This window comes from Amphibalanus amphitrite, unplaced genomic scaffold (assembly GCF_019059575.1).
Source record: "Amphibalanus amphitrite isolate SeventyFive unplaced genomic scaffold, NRLGWU_Aamphi_draft 000316F_arrow, whole genome shotgun sequence".
NCBI lineage: Eukaryota > Metazoa > Arthropoda > Thecostraca > Balanomorpha > Balanidae > Amphibalanus > Amphibalanus amphitrite.
In genome coordinates, this window is record NW_024881811.1 from 402,591 (window position 1) to 424,321 (window position 21,731).

General features: G+C 56.1%; 2 protein-coding genes across 13 annotated transcripts in view; one reads left to right on the top strand and one right to left on the bottom strand.

The window, feature by feature from the left end:
• LOC122388281 overlaps nucleotides 1-1,139 on the top strand; it is a 38,571-nt gene extending 37,432 nt beyond the window's left edge. For all 9 annotated transcript variants that reach the window (XM_043379220.1, XM_043379223.1, XM_043379226.1 and 6 more), the window contains exon 3: nucleotides 220-1,139. In XM_043379220.1, coding sequence (XP_043235155.1) covers nucleotides 220-424 — 205 coding nt within the window. In that variant the 3' untranslated portion in view covers nucleotides 425-1,139. The remainder of the gene's footprint in view (nucleotides 1-219) is intronic.
• Nucleotides 1,100-19,946, bottom strand: LOC122388280 (retinoblastoma-binding protein 5 homolog). Of its 4 annotated transcripts, none has more exons than XR_006257766.1 (8): nucleotides 19,868-19,946; nucleotides 18,703-19,182; nucleotides 16,586-16,798; nucleotides 6,411-6,602; nucleotides 5,653-5,883; nucleotides 3,299-3,547; nucleotides 1,375-1,711; nucleotides 1,100-1,275 (listed from the first exon to the last, which is right to left on the bottom strand). XR_006257766.1 is itself a non-coding variant. In XM_043379214.1 (7 exons), the coding sequence occupies exons 2-7, from the start codon at nucleotides 19,036-19,038 to the stop codon at nucleotides 1,487-1,489; spliced, it is 1,446 nt and encodes a 481-aa protein (XP_043235149.1). In that variant the 5' UTR covers nucleotides 19,039-19,182; nucleotides 19,868-19,945; the 3' UTR covers nucleotides 1,100-1,486. The 4 variants fall into 4 exon arrangements, 2 of the variants coding, with proteins under 2 accessions (XP_043235149.1, XP_043235150.1); XR_006257767.1 differs by having other exon boundaries at nucleotides 1,100-1,242; nucleotides 19,868-19,937; XM_043379214.1 differs by having other exon boundaries at nucleotides 1,100-1,711; nucleotides 19,868-19,945.
• Between the last annotated feature and the right edge of the window lie 1,785 nt (nucleotides 19,947-21,731).

The window sequence follows — 21,731 nt, forward strand, 5'->3', positions numbered from 1 at the left end:
TATGAAAGCCGACCTCGCATGGTACTGAGGTCACATTACCTACGACCGAGTCGGCAAACCGGAAAATGACCCTTCAAAGGGCTGTCATACGTTCATAGGTCGCTGCTGTTCATGACAAGAGTAATACCCCCCCCCCCTGTCTGGTGCTCGTAGTCCCACAACCGTCGGGTGCCCCCCCCCCCCACAGTTGGGCGCTGACCGACCCTCCCTGTTGCCCAGGATGCGCATTGAGATCAACATGGACGTGGAGGAGATAGACGAGCCTCCTCTGGCGGAGGAGCTGGGCGACGCCGAGCAGGAGGACGAGGAGGAGGACTCGCTGCTAGACGAGCTGACCGACTCGGACGACTCGGAGGACATGTGGCCGCTCGACTCGGCGTCCGACGGCGACGAGCCCGTCCCGGAGGCCGCCGACGGCCGCTAGGGGCACACTGCCGCCCGGCATCCGTACGGCCCGGCCGCACCGCCGCCAACACTAGCGACACCGGCAGTGATCCGGAAAAAGGCGATTGACCACGGATAAAAGGTGATGTGATGCTCGTGATGCAAGATTACGAGATCCTTTGGAACACAAACGTGATGCCCTGTGCAAATAAAGGTGTGACCTTTTTACACGTGTGAAAGCTGCCGGCCGATGAGCAGCTGCACTCGCTGGCGGTGACCAGCTGTGGCGGGTGTGTCCGGGTGTCTGGAGGGTGTGTCCGGGTGTTTGGAGGGTGCGTCCGGGTGTTTGGAGGGACGCTACTCGGGTGACGGGACAGTGACGGCCGCCGCTGCCGGTCGTCCAGTGACGGCCTGACAGCGTCACCGTGACGGCACTGGGTGGCGCCACCCGCGCCGTCACTGTCTTTGAGCGGCCCCTCCCCAACAACCCCTCCCACGCTCCACGGAGCTATCATACTATTGCGCATCAACTATTCGCTTTGTTAATCAGTCTCATGGACGCAATAGTCGCCGTCCTACCTACTCGCCGCGTCCGACGAACCTGTCACGTGAAGATCGGTCAGCCGGGCCGACTGACCCGCTCTGTGCTGTGCTGTCCCCTGCGCTGTTTCAGGGCGTCTGTTCATTCTGTTGAGTTCGCCAGAGCCCAGAGTCATGAATTTCGCAGACTTTCCGAATACATTTTCATCTCACAATGGCGTATTCTAAATTCACGACCGGGAACTAAACGACGACATGAATTGATGAATGTGGACGCCTCGCACCGCCCGGCGGCCGGCGGCGCGTACCCGACAGTACCTAGCGGTGGCGGCGGCGCGTACCCGACAGTACCTAGCGGTGGCGGCGGCGCGTACCCGACAGTACCTAGCGGTGGCGGCGGCGCGTACCCGACAGTACCTAGCGGTGGCGGCGGCGCGTACCCGACAGTACCTAGCGGTGGCGGCGGCGCGGCGGACACGTGCTGGTCGCCTGTCGGACCGGGCCGGCGGCCGGCCCCACTGGCGACGAACCCCTCCCCTCTCGCTGACCCCCGGCGCCGCGCCTATTTCCTCTTGGCGTCTGCCTTGTGTCTGGCGGTCTTTTTGGCCGGCTTGTCCTTGGCGGGCCGGCTGCTGAGCAGCGGGTGCGGCTCGTCGGACGGCGCGCCCGCCAGCGCGATGTCCACCATTTTGGCGCGCTTCTTCTTGGGACTGTCGCGGCTGTCCCGCCGGCTCTGCTGCTGCTCGGGGCCGCCGTCGTGGGGCCAGCCCTCCTCGGGCTCCTCGACCTGACGGCGGACCGTCAGCAGTCAGTGTCACTGGTCACCGGTCAGCGGTCAGCAGTCAGTGTCAGCGGTCAGTGAACGGAATCAGGCAGGAGGCGCTTTTTATATTCCGCTGTGACAGCTTTTAATAATCTGCCACAAACCATTCGTGACAAGAGCACGCGGCTATTCAAAAGAGAGCTGCGGAGTTATATGCTACAGCGGCAGCTGCCTGCCAGTGACGTCGGCTCGTGACGACCCCATGTCTGGGAGCGTGTGATCGAGTGTGTGCTTGTGCGTTTGCTTTTACGTAAGTGATCACCCGATACTCTGTTTAATGTGAATCTGGTCCTGGAATAGCCACACCTGTGTGGATAGGGCCTTTGACGTGAAATAAATAAATAAATGGTCAGCGGCCAGCGGTCAGTGTCAGCAGTCAGCGGATAGTCAGCAGTCAGCGGACAGTCAGCAGTCAGCGGACAGTGAGCAGTCAGCGGACAGTCAGCAGTCAGCGGTCAGTGTCACCGGTCAGTGGACAGTCAGCAGTCAGCAGTCAGCGCTCAATGTCAGTCGTCAGTGTCACCGGTCAGCGGACAGTCAGCAGTCAGCGTTCAGTGGACAGTCAGCGGACAGCGGTCAGTGTCACCGGTCAGTGGACAGTCAGCAGTCAGCAGTCAGCGCTCAATGTCAGTTGTCAGTGTCACCGGTCAGCGGACAGTCAGCAGTCAGCGGTCAGTGGACAGTCAGCGGTCAGTGGACAGTCAGCAGTCAGCGGACAGTCAGCAGTCAGTGGACAGTCAGCGGACAGTCAGCGGTCAGCGGACAGTCAGCGGTCAGCGGACAGTCAGCAGTCAGCAGTCAGCGCTCAATGTCAGCCGTCAGTGTCACCGGTCAGGGGACAGTCAGCAGTCAGCGGACAGCGGCCAGCGGACAGTCAGCAGTCAGCGGAAAGTCAGCGGCCAGCGGTCAGTGTCAGCAGTCAGCGGACAGTCAGCAGTCAGCGGACAGTCAGCAGTCACTGGACAGTCAGCAGTCAGCGGACAGTCAGCAGTCAGTGGACAGTCAGCAGTCAGCGGACAGTCAGCAGTCAGCGGTCAGAGGACAGTCAGCAGTCAGCGGACAGTCAGCAGTCAGCGGACAGTCAGCGGCCAGCGGTCACTGTCGCAGTCAGCGGACAGTCAGCAGTCAGCAGTCAGCGCTCAATGTCAGCCATCAGTGTCACCGGTCAGCGGACAGTCAGCGTCCCACGCATTAGCTCGCGACCCACTGGGGGGGGGGTGTCCACATGTACAAACATGTGAAAAAGGGAGCTGGATAAGTTAAGCAGTTAACATAAGTCACACAGTGATCTAATCTGGACTGACCCAAAATTAGCGACCGTTTCCAGTGCAGGTGTCCCGGCCCACAGGCCACAGTATAGCCACCTCCCATACTCAGCTGACCAGCGGGGTCAGCATTTGACACGACCGTGAAATCGCACCCAGTGAAGGAGACCTAGGACAAACTCGAACGTAACACATTCCTAGGGAAGCATGGATCTTTGTCACAAACTGCGGCGGCGGCCTGCCAGCGCGCGGTGCGGGCTGCGGGTGCCGGGCGGCGCTGACTGACCTCGGGCGCGATGGGCAGGTAGTCGAGGTCGCCGACGCCGTCGCCCTCCTCGTCACTGCTGCGCAGCGCCGGGATCGGCTCCACGCCGGTCACGTCCACCTCCAGGGCCTCGTCGTGGCGCGCGGCGCCCGGCGCCTGCGCCACCGTCCGGTCCTCGTCGCTCAGGTCAAACTCCGACTCGCGCTCCTCGTATTCCACATTTTCGTCCAGCTCTTTGAAGTCGGGCGCGAACGCCGACCAGTTCTCCACCTGGACAGAGGACGGAGTCAGACTGGGGGTAGGCAGGGTCAGAGCGGGGGGAGATTGGAGGGAGGGGTAGGCAGGGTCAGAGCGGGGGGGGGGAGATTTGGGGAGGGGTAGGCAGGGTCAGAGCGGGGGGGGGGAGATTGGGGGAGGGGTAGGCAGGGTCAGAGGGGGAGATTGGGGGAGGGGTAGGCAGGGTCAGAGCGGGGGGAGATTGGGGAGGGGTAGGCAGGGTCAGAGCGGGGGGAGATTGGCGAGGGGCAGGCAGGATCAGAGCGGGGGGAGATTGGGGGGAGGGGTAGGCAGGGTCAGAGCGGGGGGAGGGAGATTGGGGGAGGGGTAGGCAGGGTCATAGGGGGAGATTGGGGGAGGAGTAGGCAGGGTCAGAGGGGGCGATTGGGGGAGGGGTAGGCAGGGTCAGAGGGGGAGATTGGGGGGAGGGGTAGGCAGGGTCAGAGCGGGGGGAGATTGGGGGAGGGTAGGCAGGGTCAGAGGGGGAAATTGGGGAGGGGTAGGCAGGGTCAGAGCGGGGGAGATTGGGGTAGGCAGGGTCAGAGCGGGGGAGGGGGAGATTGGGGGAGGGGTAGGCACTAGGCAGGGTCAGAGCGGGGGGAGATTGGGGAGGGGTAGGAAGGGTCAGAGCGGGGGGAGATTGGGGGAGGGGTAGGCAGGGTCAGAGGGGGAGATTGGGGGAGGGGTAGGCAGGGTCAGAGGGGGAGATTGGGGGAGGGGTAGGCAGGGTCAGAGCGGGAGATTCGGGGGAGGGGTAGGCAGGGTCAGAGCGGGGGGGGAGAATCGGAGATTGGGGGAGGGGTAGGCCGGGTCAGAGGGGGAGATTGGGGGAGGGGTAGGCCGGTTCAGAGGGGGAGATTGGGGGAGGGGTAGGCAGGGTCAGAGCGGGGGGTAGGCAGGGTCACAGCGGGGGGAGGGGTAAGCAGGGTCAGAGCGGGGGAGAGATTGGGGGAGGGGTAGGCAGGGTCAGAGGGGGAGATTGGGGAGAGGGGTAGGCAGGGTCAGAGCGGGGGGAGATTGGGGGAGGGGTAGGCAGGGTCAGAGGGGGAGATTGGGGGAGGGGTAGGCAGGGTCAGAGGGGGAGATTGGGGGAGGGGTAGGCAGGGTCAGAGCGGGAGATTCGGGGGAGGGGTAGGCAGGGTCAGAGCGGGGGAGGGGTAGGCAGGGTCAGAGGGGGGGGGGGGAGATTGGTGGGAGGGGTAGGCAGGGTCAGAGCGGTGGAGGGAGATTGGGGGAGGGGTAGGCAGGGTCGTAGCGGGGGGAGATTGGGGGGAGGGGTAGGCAGGGTCGGAGCGGGGGGAGATTGGGGGAGGGGTAGGCAGGGTCAGAGCGGGAGGGAGATTGGGGGAGGGGTAGGCAGGGTCAGAGCGGGGGAGGGGTAGGCAGGGTCAGAGCGGGGGGAGATTGGGGGGAGGGGTAGGCAGGGTCAGAGCGGGGGCTCCCTCCTGGCTGACTTGACAGCATGACCCGGCTGAACAGGATTGGGAAGGCAGAGAACAGCCTTTGAGGGTAACGAATCGTGTACAGCCTCGGAAAGGTAGCAGGGTGGTTACAGTAAAGCCATGAAAGGCAGCGGATCGAGTACACCCTGGGAAAGTAGCAGGTCGGATAGGTACAGCTTCAAAAAGGCACAGGCACCGGTGCGGTCAGACTGTAGCGGCCAAATTCCTTCCCTGAACAGCACGGACAGCGGCTTGCAAACGGCAGCCAGCAAATGAGACGGGGCTTTGAAACAGTGCCAGAGGGCCTCCCAGTCTCCCCACCCGCCTCCCAGTCTCCCGGGCCGTCTCCCCGCCTCCCGGCCAGTCTCCCCGCCTCCCGGCCCGTATCCCCGCCTCCCGGCCCGTCTCCCCGCCTCTCGGCCCGCCTCCCGGTCCGTCTCCCCGCCTCCCGGCCCGTATCCCCGCCTCTCGGCCCGTCTCACCTGGTTCTGTGCCGCCTCCCGGGCCGTCTCCCCGCCTCCCGGGCCGTCTCCCCGCCTCCCGGCTCGTCTCCCCGCCTCCCGGCCCGTCTCCCCGCCTCCCGGCTCGTCTCACCTGGTTCTGGGCCGCCTCCGGGCCGTCTCACCTGGTTCTGGGCCGCCTCCCGGGCCGTCTCACCTGGTTCTGGGCCCAGACGGAGACGACGCCGGCCGAAATGGAGGTGACGATGGGCCGCACCGGGTGCCACACCACGTCCAGCAGCAGCTCACCCTTGGTGCCCTGCAGGATCTTCACCAGCGTGCCCACCGACCGCTCCCAGATGTAGAGGTCGTGCTGGCGCGCCGAGCCAGCGCACACGTACTCCCCGTCACCGGAGAAACAGCACTTCTTCCACATCGTCTTATTGACCTGCCGACAGCGGCCGGCAGCGCCCGGCGGTCACCAGACAGCAGCGGTCACTGACAGCAGCGGTCACCAGACAGCGGCCACCGGACAGCGGCCGGCGTCACCGACAGCAGCCGGCCGCGCCGAGCGTCACCGTGCAGCCGACGGAACTGCTCTGCCAGTGTCTGCACAGCCGTGCCAGTGTCCAGACAGCCCTGCCAGTGTCCGCACACCCCAGCCAGTGTCCGCACATCCCAGACAGTGTCTGCACAGCCCTGCCAGTGTCCAGACAGCCCAGCCAGTGTCCGCACAGCCCAGCCAGTGTCCGCACAGCCCTGCCAGTGTCCGCACAGCCCAGACAGTGTCTGCACAGCCCTGCCAGTGTCCAGACAGCCCAGCCAGTGTCCGCACAGCCCAGCCAGTGTCCGCACAGCCCTGCCAGTGTCCGCACAGCCCAGACAGTGTCCGCACAGCCCCACCAGTGTCCGCACAGCCCAGCCAGTGTCCGCACAGCCCCGTGCCGTCGGTGTGCCCGCCCGCCCGCCCGGTACCTGGTCCTGCAGTTTCTGCACGGGCTCCGGCTCGCCGTCCAGGCCGGCGGCCAGCACCTTCTGGGCGTCGTAGACGCGGATCACGCGGTCCACAGAGTTGACCAGGAAGCACTCGCCGCGCCGCGCGAACTCGATCGTCTTGAGCGCCGTGCTGTTGGACGCGCCGGAGGTGACGCGGAACGAAGCCACCACCTGCGGCGCGGCAGACGGGCCGGGCGGGGGTCAGTCCCACCTGCGGCGTGGGGCCGGGCGGCGGTCAGTCCCGCCTGCGGCGTGGGGCCGGGCGGCGGTCAGTCCCACCTGCGGCGTGGGGCCGGGCGGGGGTCAGTCCCGCCTGCGGCGTGGGGCCGGGCGAGGGTCAGTCCCACCTGCGGCGTGGGGCCGGGCGGGGGTCAGTCCCACCTGCGGCGTGGGGCCGGGCGGGGGCCAGTCCCGCCTGCGGCGTGGGGCCGGGCGGGGGTCAGTCCCACCTGCGGCGTGGGGCCGGGTGGCGGTCAGTCCCACCGGCGGCGTGGGGCCGGGCGGGGGTCAGTCCCACCTGCGGCGTGGGGCCGGGCGGGGGTCAGTCCCACCTGCGGCGCGGGGGTCAGTCCGAGCTGCGAGCGGATGATTTTATAAAACCTGGTAGTATTTCACATCAAGGTGCATTTCCCGCCCTAAGAAATTGCACCTCGTAAAAGTGGGCGATTTGACTATAATCGAAGGACGTGTTAACCCGGGACCTGGTGGGGGGGGGGCTATTTTTTGCCCCCCCCCCTCCCAGACTTTCCGATATATCTCCAGAACCGCTGCGCCGATCGTCACCAAACTTTCAGTACCCTCCCGGACATCAATTTTACACATTGTGACCAAAAATTTTTCCAAAGGCTATGATAGGTTGGCCGGAAATGACGTCAGAGTGACGTCATGTTCTGCCGTTTTCGACCCAAAAAAGGGTTTCGCGGGAAGAGCTGTCAGGCCTATAGCTTTGCAAATACAGAAAAATGACAAAGACATAAAAGCTGTAGAATGAACAGAGCTACAAAACTGCTATCTCGGATTTTTGAAATTTTTGGATTTTGACCCCCAAAAATCAAAAAGTATTTTGTTTTGGATATAATAATCGAAAAATCCAAAAAGATTTTTGAATTTCGTAAAAACCGGAATATATGTGATAGTCCTTACCGCCTTCCATCCACATACCAAATTTGAGATTGATACCTCTTTTTTGGCGAAGTTATAGCGAAAAAACTCATTTGTAAACAGAGCGTTCCACCAACCCTCGCCAGAAATTCAATCAGCAGTTGCTTATCTTAAAACGTTTGAGTGCACCTTACAACCTTTAAAAATGACGTCTTCCCTTTCAATGGTTCGTTCGAAGACACAAAGCCAGAATCAGCCAAGCAATATCGGAATCCATTGCGCAGTGTGTCGACTGTCGGATGTGCCCATCCACATAGCATAGCACATACTGCTAAATGCAGGTACGCTCACCTACACATTAGGTATTCGAAGGACTTGATAGCTCATACACATGGAAGAAACGCATGAAATGTGATTAATAGCTGCAGCAGAAGTTTGGCGTCCGATGCCTCTTCGCCAAGTTAAGACCATGCCAATCTCGGCCAGTCTGCCGCCGCGCCGGCACTGGCCGTGGTGTGACGTCATCCGGCCGGCTCGGCGCTGGGTAGTTCCACACTTAGGTAACTCGCTGCCCGGCGCTGGCCGCCCGCATGGTGGGCCTGGCCGCCTCGCTGCCCGGCGACGACCCGCTCCACGCCGTCGGGGAGATGCACGTCGCGCCCCGCCTGAGGACGACCGCCGGATGGCGTGACGTCGGCCACCGCGCCCTGGCTTGGACAGGCGCGGCCGACGTCAAAGTGGAAGGACGCCCTACAAAGACTATCCCACCGTGGGACCACCATGGAGAAGCCGTGACGTTCTGCCTGGACGTCGGCCCCGGCGGCCAGAGAGCGGCCCCTGCGCACATACGGAGGGGAGCGGCAGAGGCCACATTGGAACATCTGCCGCCCCGCGCCACCTGGATATGGTCGGACGGCTCGGCGGAGGGAGGCGTCTCCCAAGGCGGGGGCGGTGCCACCATCACCTTCCCGTCGGGAGAGACTCGGGAGGTCCGAGTCCCAGCGGGCCAGCTCTGCTCCAGTACGCGGGCAGAGCTGTGTGCCCTGAAGGCGGCCCTGAACGCCATCCGAGACGCCGACGCCGACATCGCAGACGACCCAATAGTCATCTGCACCGACTCCCAGGCCGCCCTGAGGATGCTGGAGAGCGGCGCCTCCTCCCAGACGACTCACCTAGGGATCTCCATCTGGGAGGACCTACTCGCTCTCTCCAGCCGAGGGTCACCGATCCGCCTCCAGTGGGTCCCGGCGCACTGCGGCCTGCGGGAAAATGAGAGGGCCGATGAGCTGGCCAAGGAGGCCTCCGGCCTACCCCAGGAGGCAGCAGCAATAGACGTGAGGACGCTAACGAAGGCCGTCGCACGCTGCGCCTCCCACCGCTGGCGGCAGGAATGGCCGTCCAGCTTCTTCAAGGACATCATGCGGGACCGTATGCCGGCTCCGCTCATCAACCTCGACCGGGATGCCGCCGTCAACGTCCACCAGCTGCGGGCCGGGCACTGGGGTCGCTCGGAGCAGTATCTGCACCGTATCGGGCGGCGCCCCATCCCGACCTGCCAGCAGTGCAACCTCAAGGCGTGCCCCGCAGCCCGCTGCATCGTGTGCAGAGAGGGCGCCGACACTCCGGAGCATGTGTTGCTCAGGTGCCCGTGCCTGGCCGGCGCCCGCCTGCGACTGACGGGCAACATCCACATCCGACCAGAGCAGCTGAAGGACGGCGAGCTGGTGGCGGCCTTGGCCGCCGGCTACCTCCGCCACAAGGAGCCCCTCACGGGGTTACAGGCCGGCCCCAGCCGGCCCTGAGGGGAACACCACCAACAACAACAACAGCTGCATCGAATCAATACCCATTTTATGCAAAACTATCAACTTTAAAATTTGACCTTTTTTGGCCTGACCTTGACCTGACCTTGACCTGCACTTCACCAGAAAGTGACCTAAGCCGTACCTGATAGTCTTATAACCAGCACCATTGAGTTGGAAATGAAAAATTGGCCATAAAACATGCATCACACAACCTTAGTAAAGTTGGGCTCATGTGACCTGACCTGTGACCCTTGGTGACCTGACCTGTGACCTGACCTGGTATTGTCAGTGACCTCTAATAGCAACATATCTACTAGGCAACTGACGCCCTATCGCTGATTCTCGACAAAATGCGTTTTCCTCGGTGTTATAGCGCATTCCCTAGAAGACCCGTGAACGGTGAAACATTTCATCTTTGACCTGACCTGTGACGTCATCGGTGACCCCGAGGTCAATGAAATTTGGTTTCCTTCAACAAATTTGACAGGCCTTTCGAACGCCGTTTGAATTTTGCGGATCCGTCCAGTAGTTTCGGAGATACGAGGGGGGGGGGCAAAAAATAGCCCCCCCCCCACCAGGTCGCGTTATAAACAGATCCCACCAAGGCGCGGGTTAAGCGCCTGTTGTACAGGGTGTAACGAAATTATCCGGACATCTTTCTTCGCGCTGTAATTAAGAAGCAAGACAATCTGATATTCTCTCTTTTGAATTATTATATAGCCACCTTTCATAAGAGCGCAAGTACAAATTTCTGGAGCATTCCAGCCACTGGGTTTTCCAGCACAGTGGGTTTCATGTAGAGCAGCGCCTTACTAACCTGTGCCCACAGTTGGACGGCGCTGGTGGCGGGTGTCCCCTTATTCATCTCCTGCTGGACAATAGTCCATAAGATATCGATGGAATTGGGATGGGAACTATCTCCAAGCATCTCCAAGCCATAGCCCGTTAGCCCAGAAGCACAATAGGTCCTCTCGGCATCACTTCTCATTCTGCTAGGGACTTGAAGGTGGTGCACCGCCCCGCATGAAGACTGCGCGGCTTGAATCAGTCATCAGTACGCGTTCAGCAACCGAGCCCTCCTGTGCCGTCTGGTTGAGTGGCTCCAGCCAATCGCTAGCCAGGATGTTGCGCCGGTAATACTCGTCACTGATGTGGTTTTCTGTGGCGTCATAAACAGCTTGGATATTGCAGAGCAGCTGAACATGCTCCAGGTCTGGATTTTGACCGGATGTTTGACGCCGGCGACGTCCGGCATGTTCGAGCTGCTGGCAGCCCACACATGGCCGATTTGATGGTTCAACGGGCATCGCAGCTCGAACAGCTTCCCATCCGACCAGGTCACCTCAATCATGTCTTCCTTCGACCAGTGGACACGCCCTGGCCTGATGCCAAAGGTGGTGGACTGGTTGTTTCCCCGTCAATTTCATTGTCTTTTTCAGTTTGAAGGGCAGTAAAACCAAGCTAAAGGGCGGGTAACGGTGAATCATGATGTCGGACCTCTTATTATTTACCTTGGTAAGAATTCGAGTCGGTTTGCGGATTAATTGGTGCCGTTTCCTTGTCGCTATCTTGACAACTTTCCTCACCCCAGGATAAGGGCGCCCTTTGCGATCGAGGCCGGTCTGAGTCTGCCACCAAGTCCAAGCTTATTACGCCTCAGGCAGATGTGCTACTGGCTGCTGCTGATGTCCAGCTGCTGATAGACCAGCTTCTGGCTCATGCCACCATGCCACCAACACTTAGCCTTACTATGAAACGAGAGACTGCACTCCCTTCTCTCCACTGCCTTGAACGAAAACTGTCAAATGAGCCCGTCGGCGACTCGATTCTTACTCAGAACAAGAGTCATTTCGCAAGGTCAGATCACTGCTGAGTTGAGAGCAGATTCCAGAGGTATGCATTCACCCAATTTTCCAGATTCTAACATTAAAAAAGAAACTGTGCGAGCAAATATGGCGAAAAAAAATAGATGTCCGGATGATTTCGTTACACCCTGTATGTTTCGTGTTTTTTTGGGGGGAGGGGGGCGAAAGTTTACAGTATTTAGCCCGCGCCCTGGGGAATATTTTTGCTCCCCCCCCCTCGAATCTCCGAAACTACTGGACGGATCCGCAAAATTCAAATGGCGTTCAAAAGCCCTGTCAAATTTGTCGAGAGTAATCCAATTTCATTGATCTCGGGGTCACTGATGACATCACATGTCAGGTCAAAGATAAAATGTTTTGCCGTTCACGGGTAACTGAAAGTTTGGTGAGGATCGGCGCAGCGTTTCTGGAGATAAATAAAAAGGTCTGGAGGGGGGGGGGGGGCAAAAAATAGCCCCCCAACCACCACCACCAGGGCGCGGGTTAATATACATATGTATGACCTGGTGTAACGAAGTAACTTCCCTGTCCTATCAATAAGCCTCCTTGCCCGACCACCCAGCTTTAAGTTAACCCGCGCCCTGGTGGGGTCTGTTTATAACGCGACCTGGTGGGGGGGGGCTATTTTTTGCCCCCCCCCCCCTCGTATCTCCGAAACCACTGGACGGATCCGCAAAATTCAAACGGCGTTCGAAAGGCCTGTCAAATTTGTCGAAGGAAACCAAATTTCATTGACCTCGGGGTCACCGATGACGTCACAGGTCAGGTCAAAGATGAAATGTTTCACCGTTCACGGGTCTTCTAGGGAATGCGCTATAACACTGAGGAAAACGCATTTTGTCGAGAATCAGCGGTAGGGCGTCAGTTGCCTAGTAGATATGTTGCTATTAGAGGTCACTGGCAATACCAGGTCAGGTCACAGGTCAGGTCACCAAGGGTCACAGGTCAGGTCACATGACCCACACTTTACTTAGGTTGTGTGATACATGTTTTATGGCCAATTTTTCATTTCCAACTCAATGGTGTTGGTTATAAGACTATCAGGTACGGCTTAGGTCACTTTCTGGTGAAGTTCAGGTCAAGGTCAGGTCAAGGTCAGGCCAAAAAAGGTCAAATTTTTACCCTATTCCTGGCGGGCTCCGCCGGGACAAGAAACTGGCGGGGGGGGGGCCGATTCGGCCCCCCTTCAGATCTCAAAAACTACACATCGCAGCGACAAACGGTAAACGGCATCGGATACGCACGGTCAAGATCTACAATTTTTACTAAGGCCATTTTCAGGTCAGGTCAAAGATGACGTCACAGGGGTCGAAAAAGTCAAAATGGCGGCGCTAGATATGGAGAGTTTTTCTCGAATATTTTTCGAATTAGTCAAGATAGGAACAAACTAAGGGCATCATCGTGATCCTCTCGTCAATCCGCATCGAATGATATATATGTTGACCTCAAAAGGTCAAGGTCAAAGGTTGACCTCAGGTCACGTGACCTCGAGGTCATCATGTATATCATTCGATGCGTCTTGACGAGCTGAACACAATGAGACCATCCACGCGTCTGTATCTTGTTCCTGTACGGAGTTATTGGCCAAAAACCTTTGGTGACCTTTGATGACGTCACATGACCTCACAGCTGCCCAACAGCAAAACAGACCTCAAGGTAGTGAAGGTTGATCGTATATGAAGTCATGTATGGTATATGGGGCCATTCCGACCCGTTTTAGTGGTAAAAACAGGGAGTTGATTTTTCCCCCATTGACTTATAATGGGGAGGTCGCGAAACTGACCTGACCTTAGGTCACCGATATCAAAATTCCGAGATATACAAATTGCACATACTGGTACCCTAACTAAAGCCTGAAGAGAAAAAATTGATCGGTCAAAAACTCTAGCTCTGGCGTGATTGCAAACTTTTCTGAGGTAGGGTCACCAAACCGCCTCTGGTGACCTGACCTGAGGTCAGATCAACTCAAAATTTTCAGACATGTTGCGTAGAAGCCTTTTAGGAAAAGTCAGAAAATTTGAGCTTCCTAGCTCAACGCGTTTGGGAGAAATAACCAAAAAACCTCAGGGGGGGCTCCTGAGGCCCCCCCCCCCGCCAGGAATAGGGTTAAAGTTGATAGTTTTGCATAAAATGGGTATTTATTCGATGCAGCTCGTCACGAGGAGTCTAATGGCGGTCTTTGTTTTGCGCAACGGGGTCTAGAATTGCTAAAAATTGAGTTTGAAAATTTGACGTCATCAATTTTGAACAGTTTTTTCGCTATAACTTCGCCAAAAAAAGAGGTATTAATCTCAAATTTGGTATGTGGATGGAAGGCGGTAAGGACTATCACACATATTCCGGTTTTTGCGAAATTCAAAAAACTTTTTGGATTTTTCGATTATTATATCAAAAAATCTATTTTTTTATTTTTGGGGGTCAAAATCCAAAAATTTCAAAAATCCGAGATAGCAGTTTTGTAGCCCTGTCCAATCTACAGCTTTTATGTCTTTATCATTTTTCTGTATTTGCAAAGCTATAGGCCTGACAGCTCTTCCCGCGAAACCCTTTTTTGGGTCGAAAACGGCAGAACATGACGTCACTCTGACGTCATTTCCGGCCAACCTATCATAGCCTTTGGAAAAATTTTTGGTCACAATGTGTAAAATTGATGTCCGGGAGGATACTGAAAGTTTGGTGACGATCGGCGCAGCGGTTCTGGAGATATATCGAAAAGTCTTGAGGGGGAGCAAAAAATAGCCCCCCCCCCCCCCAACCAGGTCGCGGGTCAATTCCTAATACGGTAATCCTTTCCTCATTGGCCACTATGATATGACGTATGTACACGTGTGACGTACAGGTCTCGCGGGTTTTAGCGGTAGGTTTTGCACCTAGAAAATTTAGTGTACTTCAGGCTATATCTTCGTCGTCTTAAGCTTTTAAGTGTTGAAGATGCGATCGACTTGTTGGGTAACAAGCCGGCCATGATCGTGTAAAATGGCTTCATCGTAGATCGATTAGTTTCTGAGATATAACCGGAAATGTAAAAGTGCAAAACCTACCGCTTAATCTCGCGAGAACTGTACGACTGTGTGCCGGCCGAGCCGGAGAGCGGCCGCAGCCGGGAGAACCTAGACAGAGTCTCCACAGAGCAGTCCAACGAGACCCGGGCCTTGTCGCAGACGGCCCCGCTGGTTTCTGACTAACCTCACTAAATTTGGCTAAAGCTTAATAAAGAGCCAAAAGGAACTTCTTTTATTTATTCGAAAAACCCAACGCGAGATTTTAGACTTCACGGACCAAAAAGGTAACAGGTCTGGTGAACTGGCCTTGAGCGATCCGATTCTGAGAATTAACAATATGTGCAGCGATTATCAATCAAAAGGCGTCCCCAAAACGGTTATCTGCCGAAGTCCTCGTGGAGGGATGTAGGGGAGACCCGGGAGGTATGGGCCCCCTGGAGGTATGGGCTATCGCAGTTTTGAAGAAGTGTTGCGTATTTTTACACATTTGACCGCGTAAACTGGCAGCAGCCATTCCGTTATACAGCCCACGTGATATTCAAAATATTCCTCAGTCTTCTTTGGCAATGAGCGGTGATAAAGCGTTTTTGCCCTCTTCGAGTAAAATACTGTACATACAGAAAATTCGTGATAAATTTGAACCAGGTTCCTTTTATGATGTCAGACCAATGCTAACATAAAGTGTAAAGCATGCAAATTAACCCTCGCATGTGTAGGGGGGGGGGTCGGATGGACCCCCCCCCATGGTTTTTCGCGAATAACTCGCGTAAAAAGCGGCCGATCGCGACGAAACTTTCAGTACCCTCGCATTGATCAATTTTACACCTACCCTGAAAATTTCATGACCCTGACCCAAATGACCTTTGACCTGTGACCTCTTTTCCGAGACCATGTTTGGCCGTAATCGCGATTTCGCGTATGTCGGCTCGCACTAGCCGCGTGTTTGCAAGCTTTTCGTGGTTTAAAACGTTCAAACATGTGATTTGATGTTACTCCCGTGTGTGTCAAGGTCACCTGAAGGTCAGGTCAGGTCATTGACCTTTGGTGACCTCGGGTGACCTCGGGTCACTTTTTCGAGTTTTACATGTTTCCAGGCTAGTTTTTGGAGCTGAATTCGAATTTAGCAACCATTTGAACATTTACGAAGTAGTTTTGGTGACTTCGTAACATGTTACGAAGCTGTCAGAGGCGGTTGACACGTACTACGAATACCCGTCACGACGCCTACTGGTTGACCTGACCTGACCTGACCCGACCTGGTCTAAATGCTTCAAGACATCATCTGTGAACCTGACCCGACCTGGTCTAAATGCTTCAAGACATCATCTGTGATCAAAACTTACACGATATTCGTGATCAGCACCCCGAAAAACCCCTTAGCAGCCACACTTTACGACTTTCTAACAGGTCCCGATTTTCCCGACTTTGGGTCATTGACCTGACCTGGAAGGTCAACCAATGACCTAGGACCTTAAAATTGGGTATCATCGGCTTCCTCTCGTCACGGGCAACACGCTCGTTTTTTCCGCGAAGCTCTAGCTCGATCAGGGGCCAAACGGCAAGGGGGGGGGGTCCAACCGACCCCCCCCCCTACACATTAGAAGCTGGAAAACGCCGCACACATGCGAGGGTTAAGACTGGATAAACAATTTGAAGCTTTCTTGCAAGATTATGAGCTGAGATGCTATGCAAATTCTGGCGTCCTAACCGGAAGGTTCGGGCCACCCACCCCCGTTGATCCTAAATCAATAAAAAGATGCTTTCATTGCGTGTCATCTTCAATAAGTTTTATTTTTGTCGTGCAAGGTTGAAAATCTAACTTGAAATTTCATTCGAACAGAAAAATATGATTTATTATATTTCATGGTGCATGATTGAGTTTACCAAAATACATATGTGCCCAAGTCACCTCCATGAAGTAGTTAAGCTGTTGCCGCTTATGCGGTTCCTGGGCTCTAGGAGAGATCAACGTGGATACCAGCTACGAGTATTGTTCTCATGATTGTCGAGAAAAGAATATGAAACATGGCACCGGCCCATACCTCCCGGGCCATGGCCCATACCTCCCGGTCCCGGTGTATTTTGATGGATCGAAAAAGCACATTATTTATTGAAAGTTATCTCGAGACAAAATGGTTGATCCCAGATGCCTAATATCAGGCACACTTTGCAGGCGAAAGGCAATTTCACGTGCACAGAGTGAAAAACCGGGTCTAGCCACTGCCCACTGGAAGAAAATTGCCTTTTCACAAAACCGACCCATATCTCCCGGGTCTCCCCTATATGCCCCCCCCCCCCCCCGCCCGGTTAAGAACTGGTAAACACGCGGCAATCAGTGCCTCAAATGGTTCATCCACCTTTGGTTAGCATGGCGGCCTGACCTTAAAGTCGGAGGCCTGCAGGACGAGCACGCGTCCCCGGGCGTTGCCAGTGTAGATGTAGCGGCCGCGCCGGTCGAACGTGGCGATGATGTTGAGGTCTCCGTCGTCGTCGACGGGCAGCACCCGGTGTCCCTCGTCCAGCGTCACCACCACCGGCGCGTGCTTCAGCGGGCACACCAGGATCGAGCCCCGGCCGCGCGGACAAAACTGCACCTGCGCCGCGCAGACACAGGCACCGGGGCGCCGCTGGGTACACACTACACACTACACAGCCAGGACTGGGTACACAGCCAAGACTGGGTACACACTACACAGCGAGGACTGGGTACACAGCCAAGACTGGGTACACAGCCAAGACTGGGTACACACTACACAGCGAGGACTGGGTACACAGCCAGGACTGGGTACACAGCAAGGACTGGGTACACAGCCAGGACTGGGTACACACTACACAGCGAGGACTGGGTACACAGCAAGGACTGGGTACACAGCCAGGACTGGGTACACAGTCAAGACTGGGTACACACTACACAGCCAGAACTGGGTACACAGCCAGGACTGGATACACAGCGAGGACTGGGTACACACTACACAGCGAGGACTGGGTACACAGCAAGGACTGGGTACACAGCCAGGACTGGGTACACAGCCAAGACTGGGTACACACTACACAGCCAGAACTGGGTACACAGCCAGGACTGGGTACACAGCCAGGACTGGGCACACACTACACAGCCAGGACTGGATACACAGCCAGGACTGGATACACAGCCAGGACTGGGTACACAGCCAGGACTGGGTACACAGCCAAGACTGGGTGCACACTACACAGCCAGGACTGGGTACACACTACACAGCCAGGACTGGGTTCACAGCCAGGACTGGATACACAGCCAGGACTGGGTACACACTACACAGCCAGGACTGGGTACACAGCCAGGACTGGGTTCACAGCCAGGACTGGATACACAGCCAGGACTGGGTACACACTACACAGCGAGGACTGGGTACACAGCAAGGACTGGGTACACAGCCAGGACTGGGTACACAGCGAAGACTGGGTACACACTACACAGCCAGAACTGGGTACACAGCCAGGACTGGGTACACAGCCAGGACTGGATACACAGCCAGGACTGGGTACACACTACACAGCCAGGACTGGGTACAAAACAAGGACTGGATATATACTACACACACAGCCAAGACTGGGACTGGGTTCACAGCCAGGACTGGATACACAGCCAGGACTGGGTACACACTACACAGCCAGGACTGGGTACACAGCCAGGACTGGGTACACAGCCAGGACTGGGCACACACTACACAGCCAGGACTGGGTACACAGCCAGGACTGGATACACAGCGAGGACTGGGTACACAGCCAAGACTGGGTACACACTACACAGCCAGAACTGGGTACACAGCCAGGACTGGATACACAGCAAGGACTGGGTACCTACAGTACAGCCCTCTGCAAACTGCGTGGTAGGTATTCTTTTTTCGACAAAAATTAGAATAACGCGAATACTATGCTATCGGTCATTCGGAAATCGTAACAGCAAGACGCGCTAGACCCCGCCTCTTAGATTGGCATCATCACCGTATTCATTTTTCATCTAGTTCGGCAACTAAACCCAAAAGTTTATATTTGCCCCCAAAACAAACTTTTGCATTTTGTTGCCACACAAGGCGTATACTTTGTTTATTGATAGACCTAATCGAAGGAGTGGAGCATGGTGCATCTATTTGCAGTGAGTTCCGACCGACTGATAACATAGCCTTTGAGTTATTATCGGTTTTGTCGAAAAAAGAATACCTACCACGCAGTCTGCAGAGGGCTGTACACAGCCAGGACTGGGTACACACTACACAGCCAGGACTGGGTACACAGCTAGGAGCGTCCCATACAGACAGAGGCACCGAGAGCGCAGCAGCTGTCCCCTGCCCGTCCCCCAGCGGCGGCTGTCCCCTGCCCGTCCCCCAGCGGCGGCTGTCCCCTGCCCGTCCCCCAGCGGCGGCTGTCCCCTGCCCGTCCCCAGCAGCGGCGGCTGTCCCCTGCCCGTCCCCCAGCGGCGGCTGTCTGCTGCCCGTCCCAGCAGCGGCACGACTCTTACCTTCAGTATGGGCGACGGGAAGCGGTATCGGTGCTGACACTCGCCCGAGAGCACGTGCCACACTGTTACCGTGTTGTCGGTGCAGGCGCTCACCAGCCGCCGGCCGTCGCGCGACCAGCTCACAGAGCACACCGGGTGCACGTGCGCCGAGATTATCTTGGCGATGCCGCGCGTCAGAAAGTCCCAGATGACCACGCGGCCATCGTTGCAGCCGACGGCCAGCAGCGTACCCTTGCGGTTGAACGTGCATGTCACAGCGCGCGAGATGCAGTCGAGCGTGCCGTCAAACTCTTCCGGGTAGTTTTGGCCAAACGACTCGAGCAGTTCGAGGTTCATTGTGGCGTTGGCGGGTCAGTCCCCAGTACGTCGTGTCACTCCTGAATCCCTGATCGGCAGAGCCCAGCACGGCCTGTCAGCCACCCCTGCAGTCATCGAGGATGACCGCCACTCAGGTCACAACAGCTCCGCAGGCTCTGAAACCTGTGGAAAACAAAGCCTTTGGTCGAACTTGATTGCCTTTAGAATCACAATGACACCATTAGCTAATAAAGTTTTCTGCTTTGCATTTCCTGTGCTGCAAAAATAATGCGTTCTGTCGATTTCGTCCAAAATCCCTACACAGACCAAGTCTGACATGCAGAACATGAGTCTGACCTCAGAAGTCTGAGTGCTGTTCACGGGCACCTGCGGTAGCTGCGGCTCGGCGGTCAGCCGGGTAATGACGTCACAGAAAGTGGGGATGGGGCGGGTGGTGTGACGTCAAACGGCTGCGGCCGGTTGCGGTTCTCTGCGTCTCCTACGGTCGAAACGATCCGACCACAGCGGCCGCAGGAACCATTTGTCATGTAAAATGGCGCGGCAGTTGCGCATTTGTGTAACTTGGGCGGAAAATTGACGCAGCCGCCTCAGACAAACGCATGATGACGTACGCACAAGTGGGCGGGACTTACAGCCTGCGATCTACCGCAGCTACCGCAGTTACCGCAGGTGTCCGTGAACAGCACTCTGGTATTGCCAATCTCTCATATCCAGCCTGGGGACTGGGGTCGGAGAGGCCATCATAACCAAGCGTTTTCATTGTAGTTAATTCAATCTGATTAGTGTCATGCCATCTTACAGAACACTTACTCTTCACATTTACACCAAGTTTCCTGCAAAATCTTACCTTGAAACACTAGAAAAATCCAATCGATGCAAAAACGACGGACGACACGGTGAAACCAAGGTATATAAAAACACTGGGTGAAACAGGGCGCCTGGGGCGATTTGATCAAGGTTCGTGAAATTCACACGTGACATTCAGCATGTAGAAGGCCCATGGAGAGGGAGAAGTTCCAAATGTCACGTGACTAATATGCCCTTCGGGCGTATTTGGAAATTCCGAGATCGACGAGCATCTGTGGTAGAAAACCACCACTTTGGTAGGGGAAACTACTGCTGTCTGCTACCATTTGCACTGCAAGTGTCGCTATAGCTGGGGCATTCCACGTCAAATCGAACAAAAATCGGCTGTTTTGCACCTTACCATCAGCGATTTCCAGAGGCGGCGGAAGGTATTTTGGGATGGGGGGGCACACCTGATCCTTCCCGGAACCTAGGGTACCCCCAAATCTAGTTTTCTCACCGGTTTTAGGCCACTTATTTTTCACCCCTTGGCCTTTACAACGAAAAATCGAAACGAAAACATTTGCAAAAAGTGAGATATCCCGTCTCATCTGAGTCAAGGAACTACCTTTTTGGTAACTTGGAATAAACGTTTAAAGCTTTCACACATGAGCTGTCAAATCAGGTATACAGAGGGGGATTTTTTTACTTAAATAGGTATTGTCTTCCATTCAGCTTTTCTTTGAGGCCCACGGCCGCTAATATAGGGAGGACAAGCTGCCCCGACGGTTCCTGGCCCTATGAAACTTTGTGGGGGCAGCGCCTGCGCCCCCCACGGCCCCAGAGTTGTGGGGACAGGCTACCAGGGGCGGATCCAGAAAATCTCCAAGGGAGGGGCCATTAGAAACCAGGAGGCCCCCCCATAATCCCACCTGTTGGAGGCCCCATCTTCCCACTTGTTGGGCCCCCCCAAAAAAAAACTGCGTCTATTGAGCTTATCTAGCTGTTCAGGCAACATCTCAACATCTGTGCAGGCTTGGAGGCCCTCTGTGCAGGTTAGGAGGCCCTGTAAAAGTGGTCATCTCTGTGAGTATAAGAGACCTCCAAGTTATGAAAAGCTTTACCAATCTTCTAACAAAGAAGTCTTCTCAGCTAGTCTTCTAAGAAATAACTAAGTGGGTAGGTTAAAAAAAACTCATCGGATTTCGGCCACTTTATTTTCAGGAGGCCCCCTTTTCAGCTTTTTAACTTTTTAACTTTTTATTTTATTTTTGAAAAAAATCGGCCAAGGGGGGGGCCATGGCCCCCATGGCCCCCCCTTGTATCCGCGCCTGCAGGCTACCCCCATGCTGCCCCCCGGCTCACGAGTCTATGCCGGCTGGCGTCTGGCAGAGTCGCGGGGAAAGGCCTGTGGCACGCTCAGACGCGCTTCTGTGACGTCCGCATGCCGGGCCACTCGCGTTCCGTCCTACTCTTCCGGTTACCGGTAGCTCGTAGATAGCTGCTTGATTTCTGAGCATTATGTGTGGAGGGCGCTTGGTGGAAATGTATGATATTTAGAGAATGAATATGTGCTTACATGTTGTCACAGTCTTCTGCGTTAGAACGCTCCATAATGAAGGTTGTTTCTGGTTAACATTTCGAAAAGGTAATAAATCTATGAAATTATGTTGGTAGATTTCCGATTTCGATTCCTCCGGTTGGAGGGTCTCAAATACCTACATTACGAGCCCTCCCCCGCCGAAAAGTTGGAGGGGCTCAGCCCCCGCTAGCCCCTCCAGCCGGTTCCCGGGAACCGCCCCTCTGGTTCCCGCGCCACTGCGGCAAGTCCAGTTCAAATACGTGTAGCACGCTGTGGCTGTCACCGTGACTGTTGTTCGCGTTGAACAACTTGCTTCCTTTAAACCAATGACGTCATTAAAGTT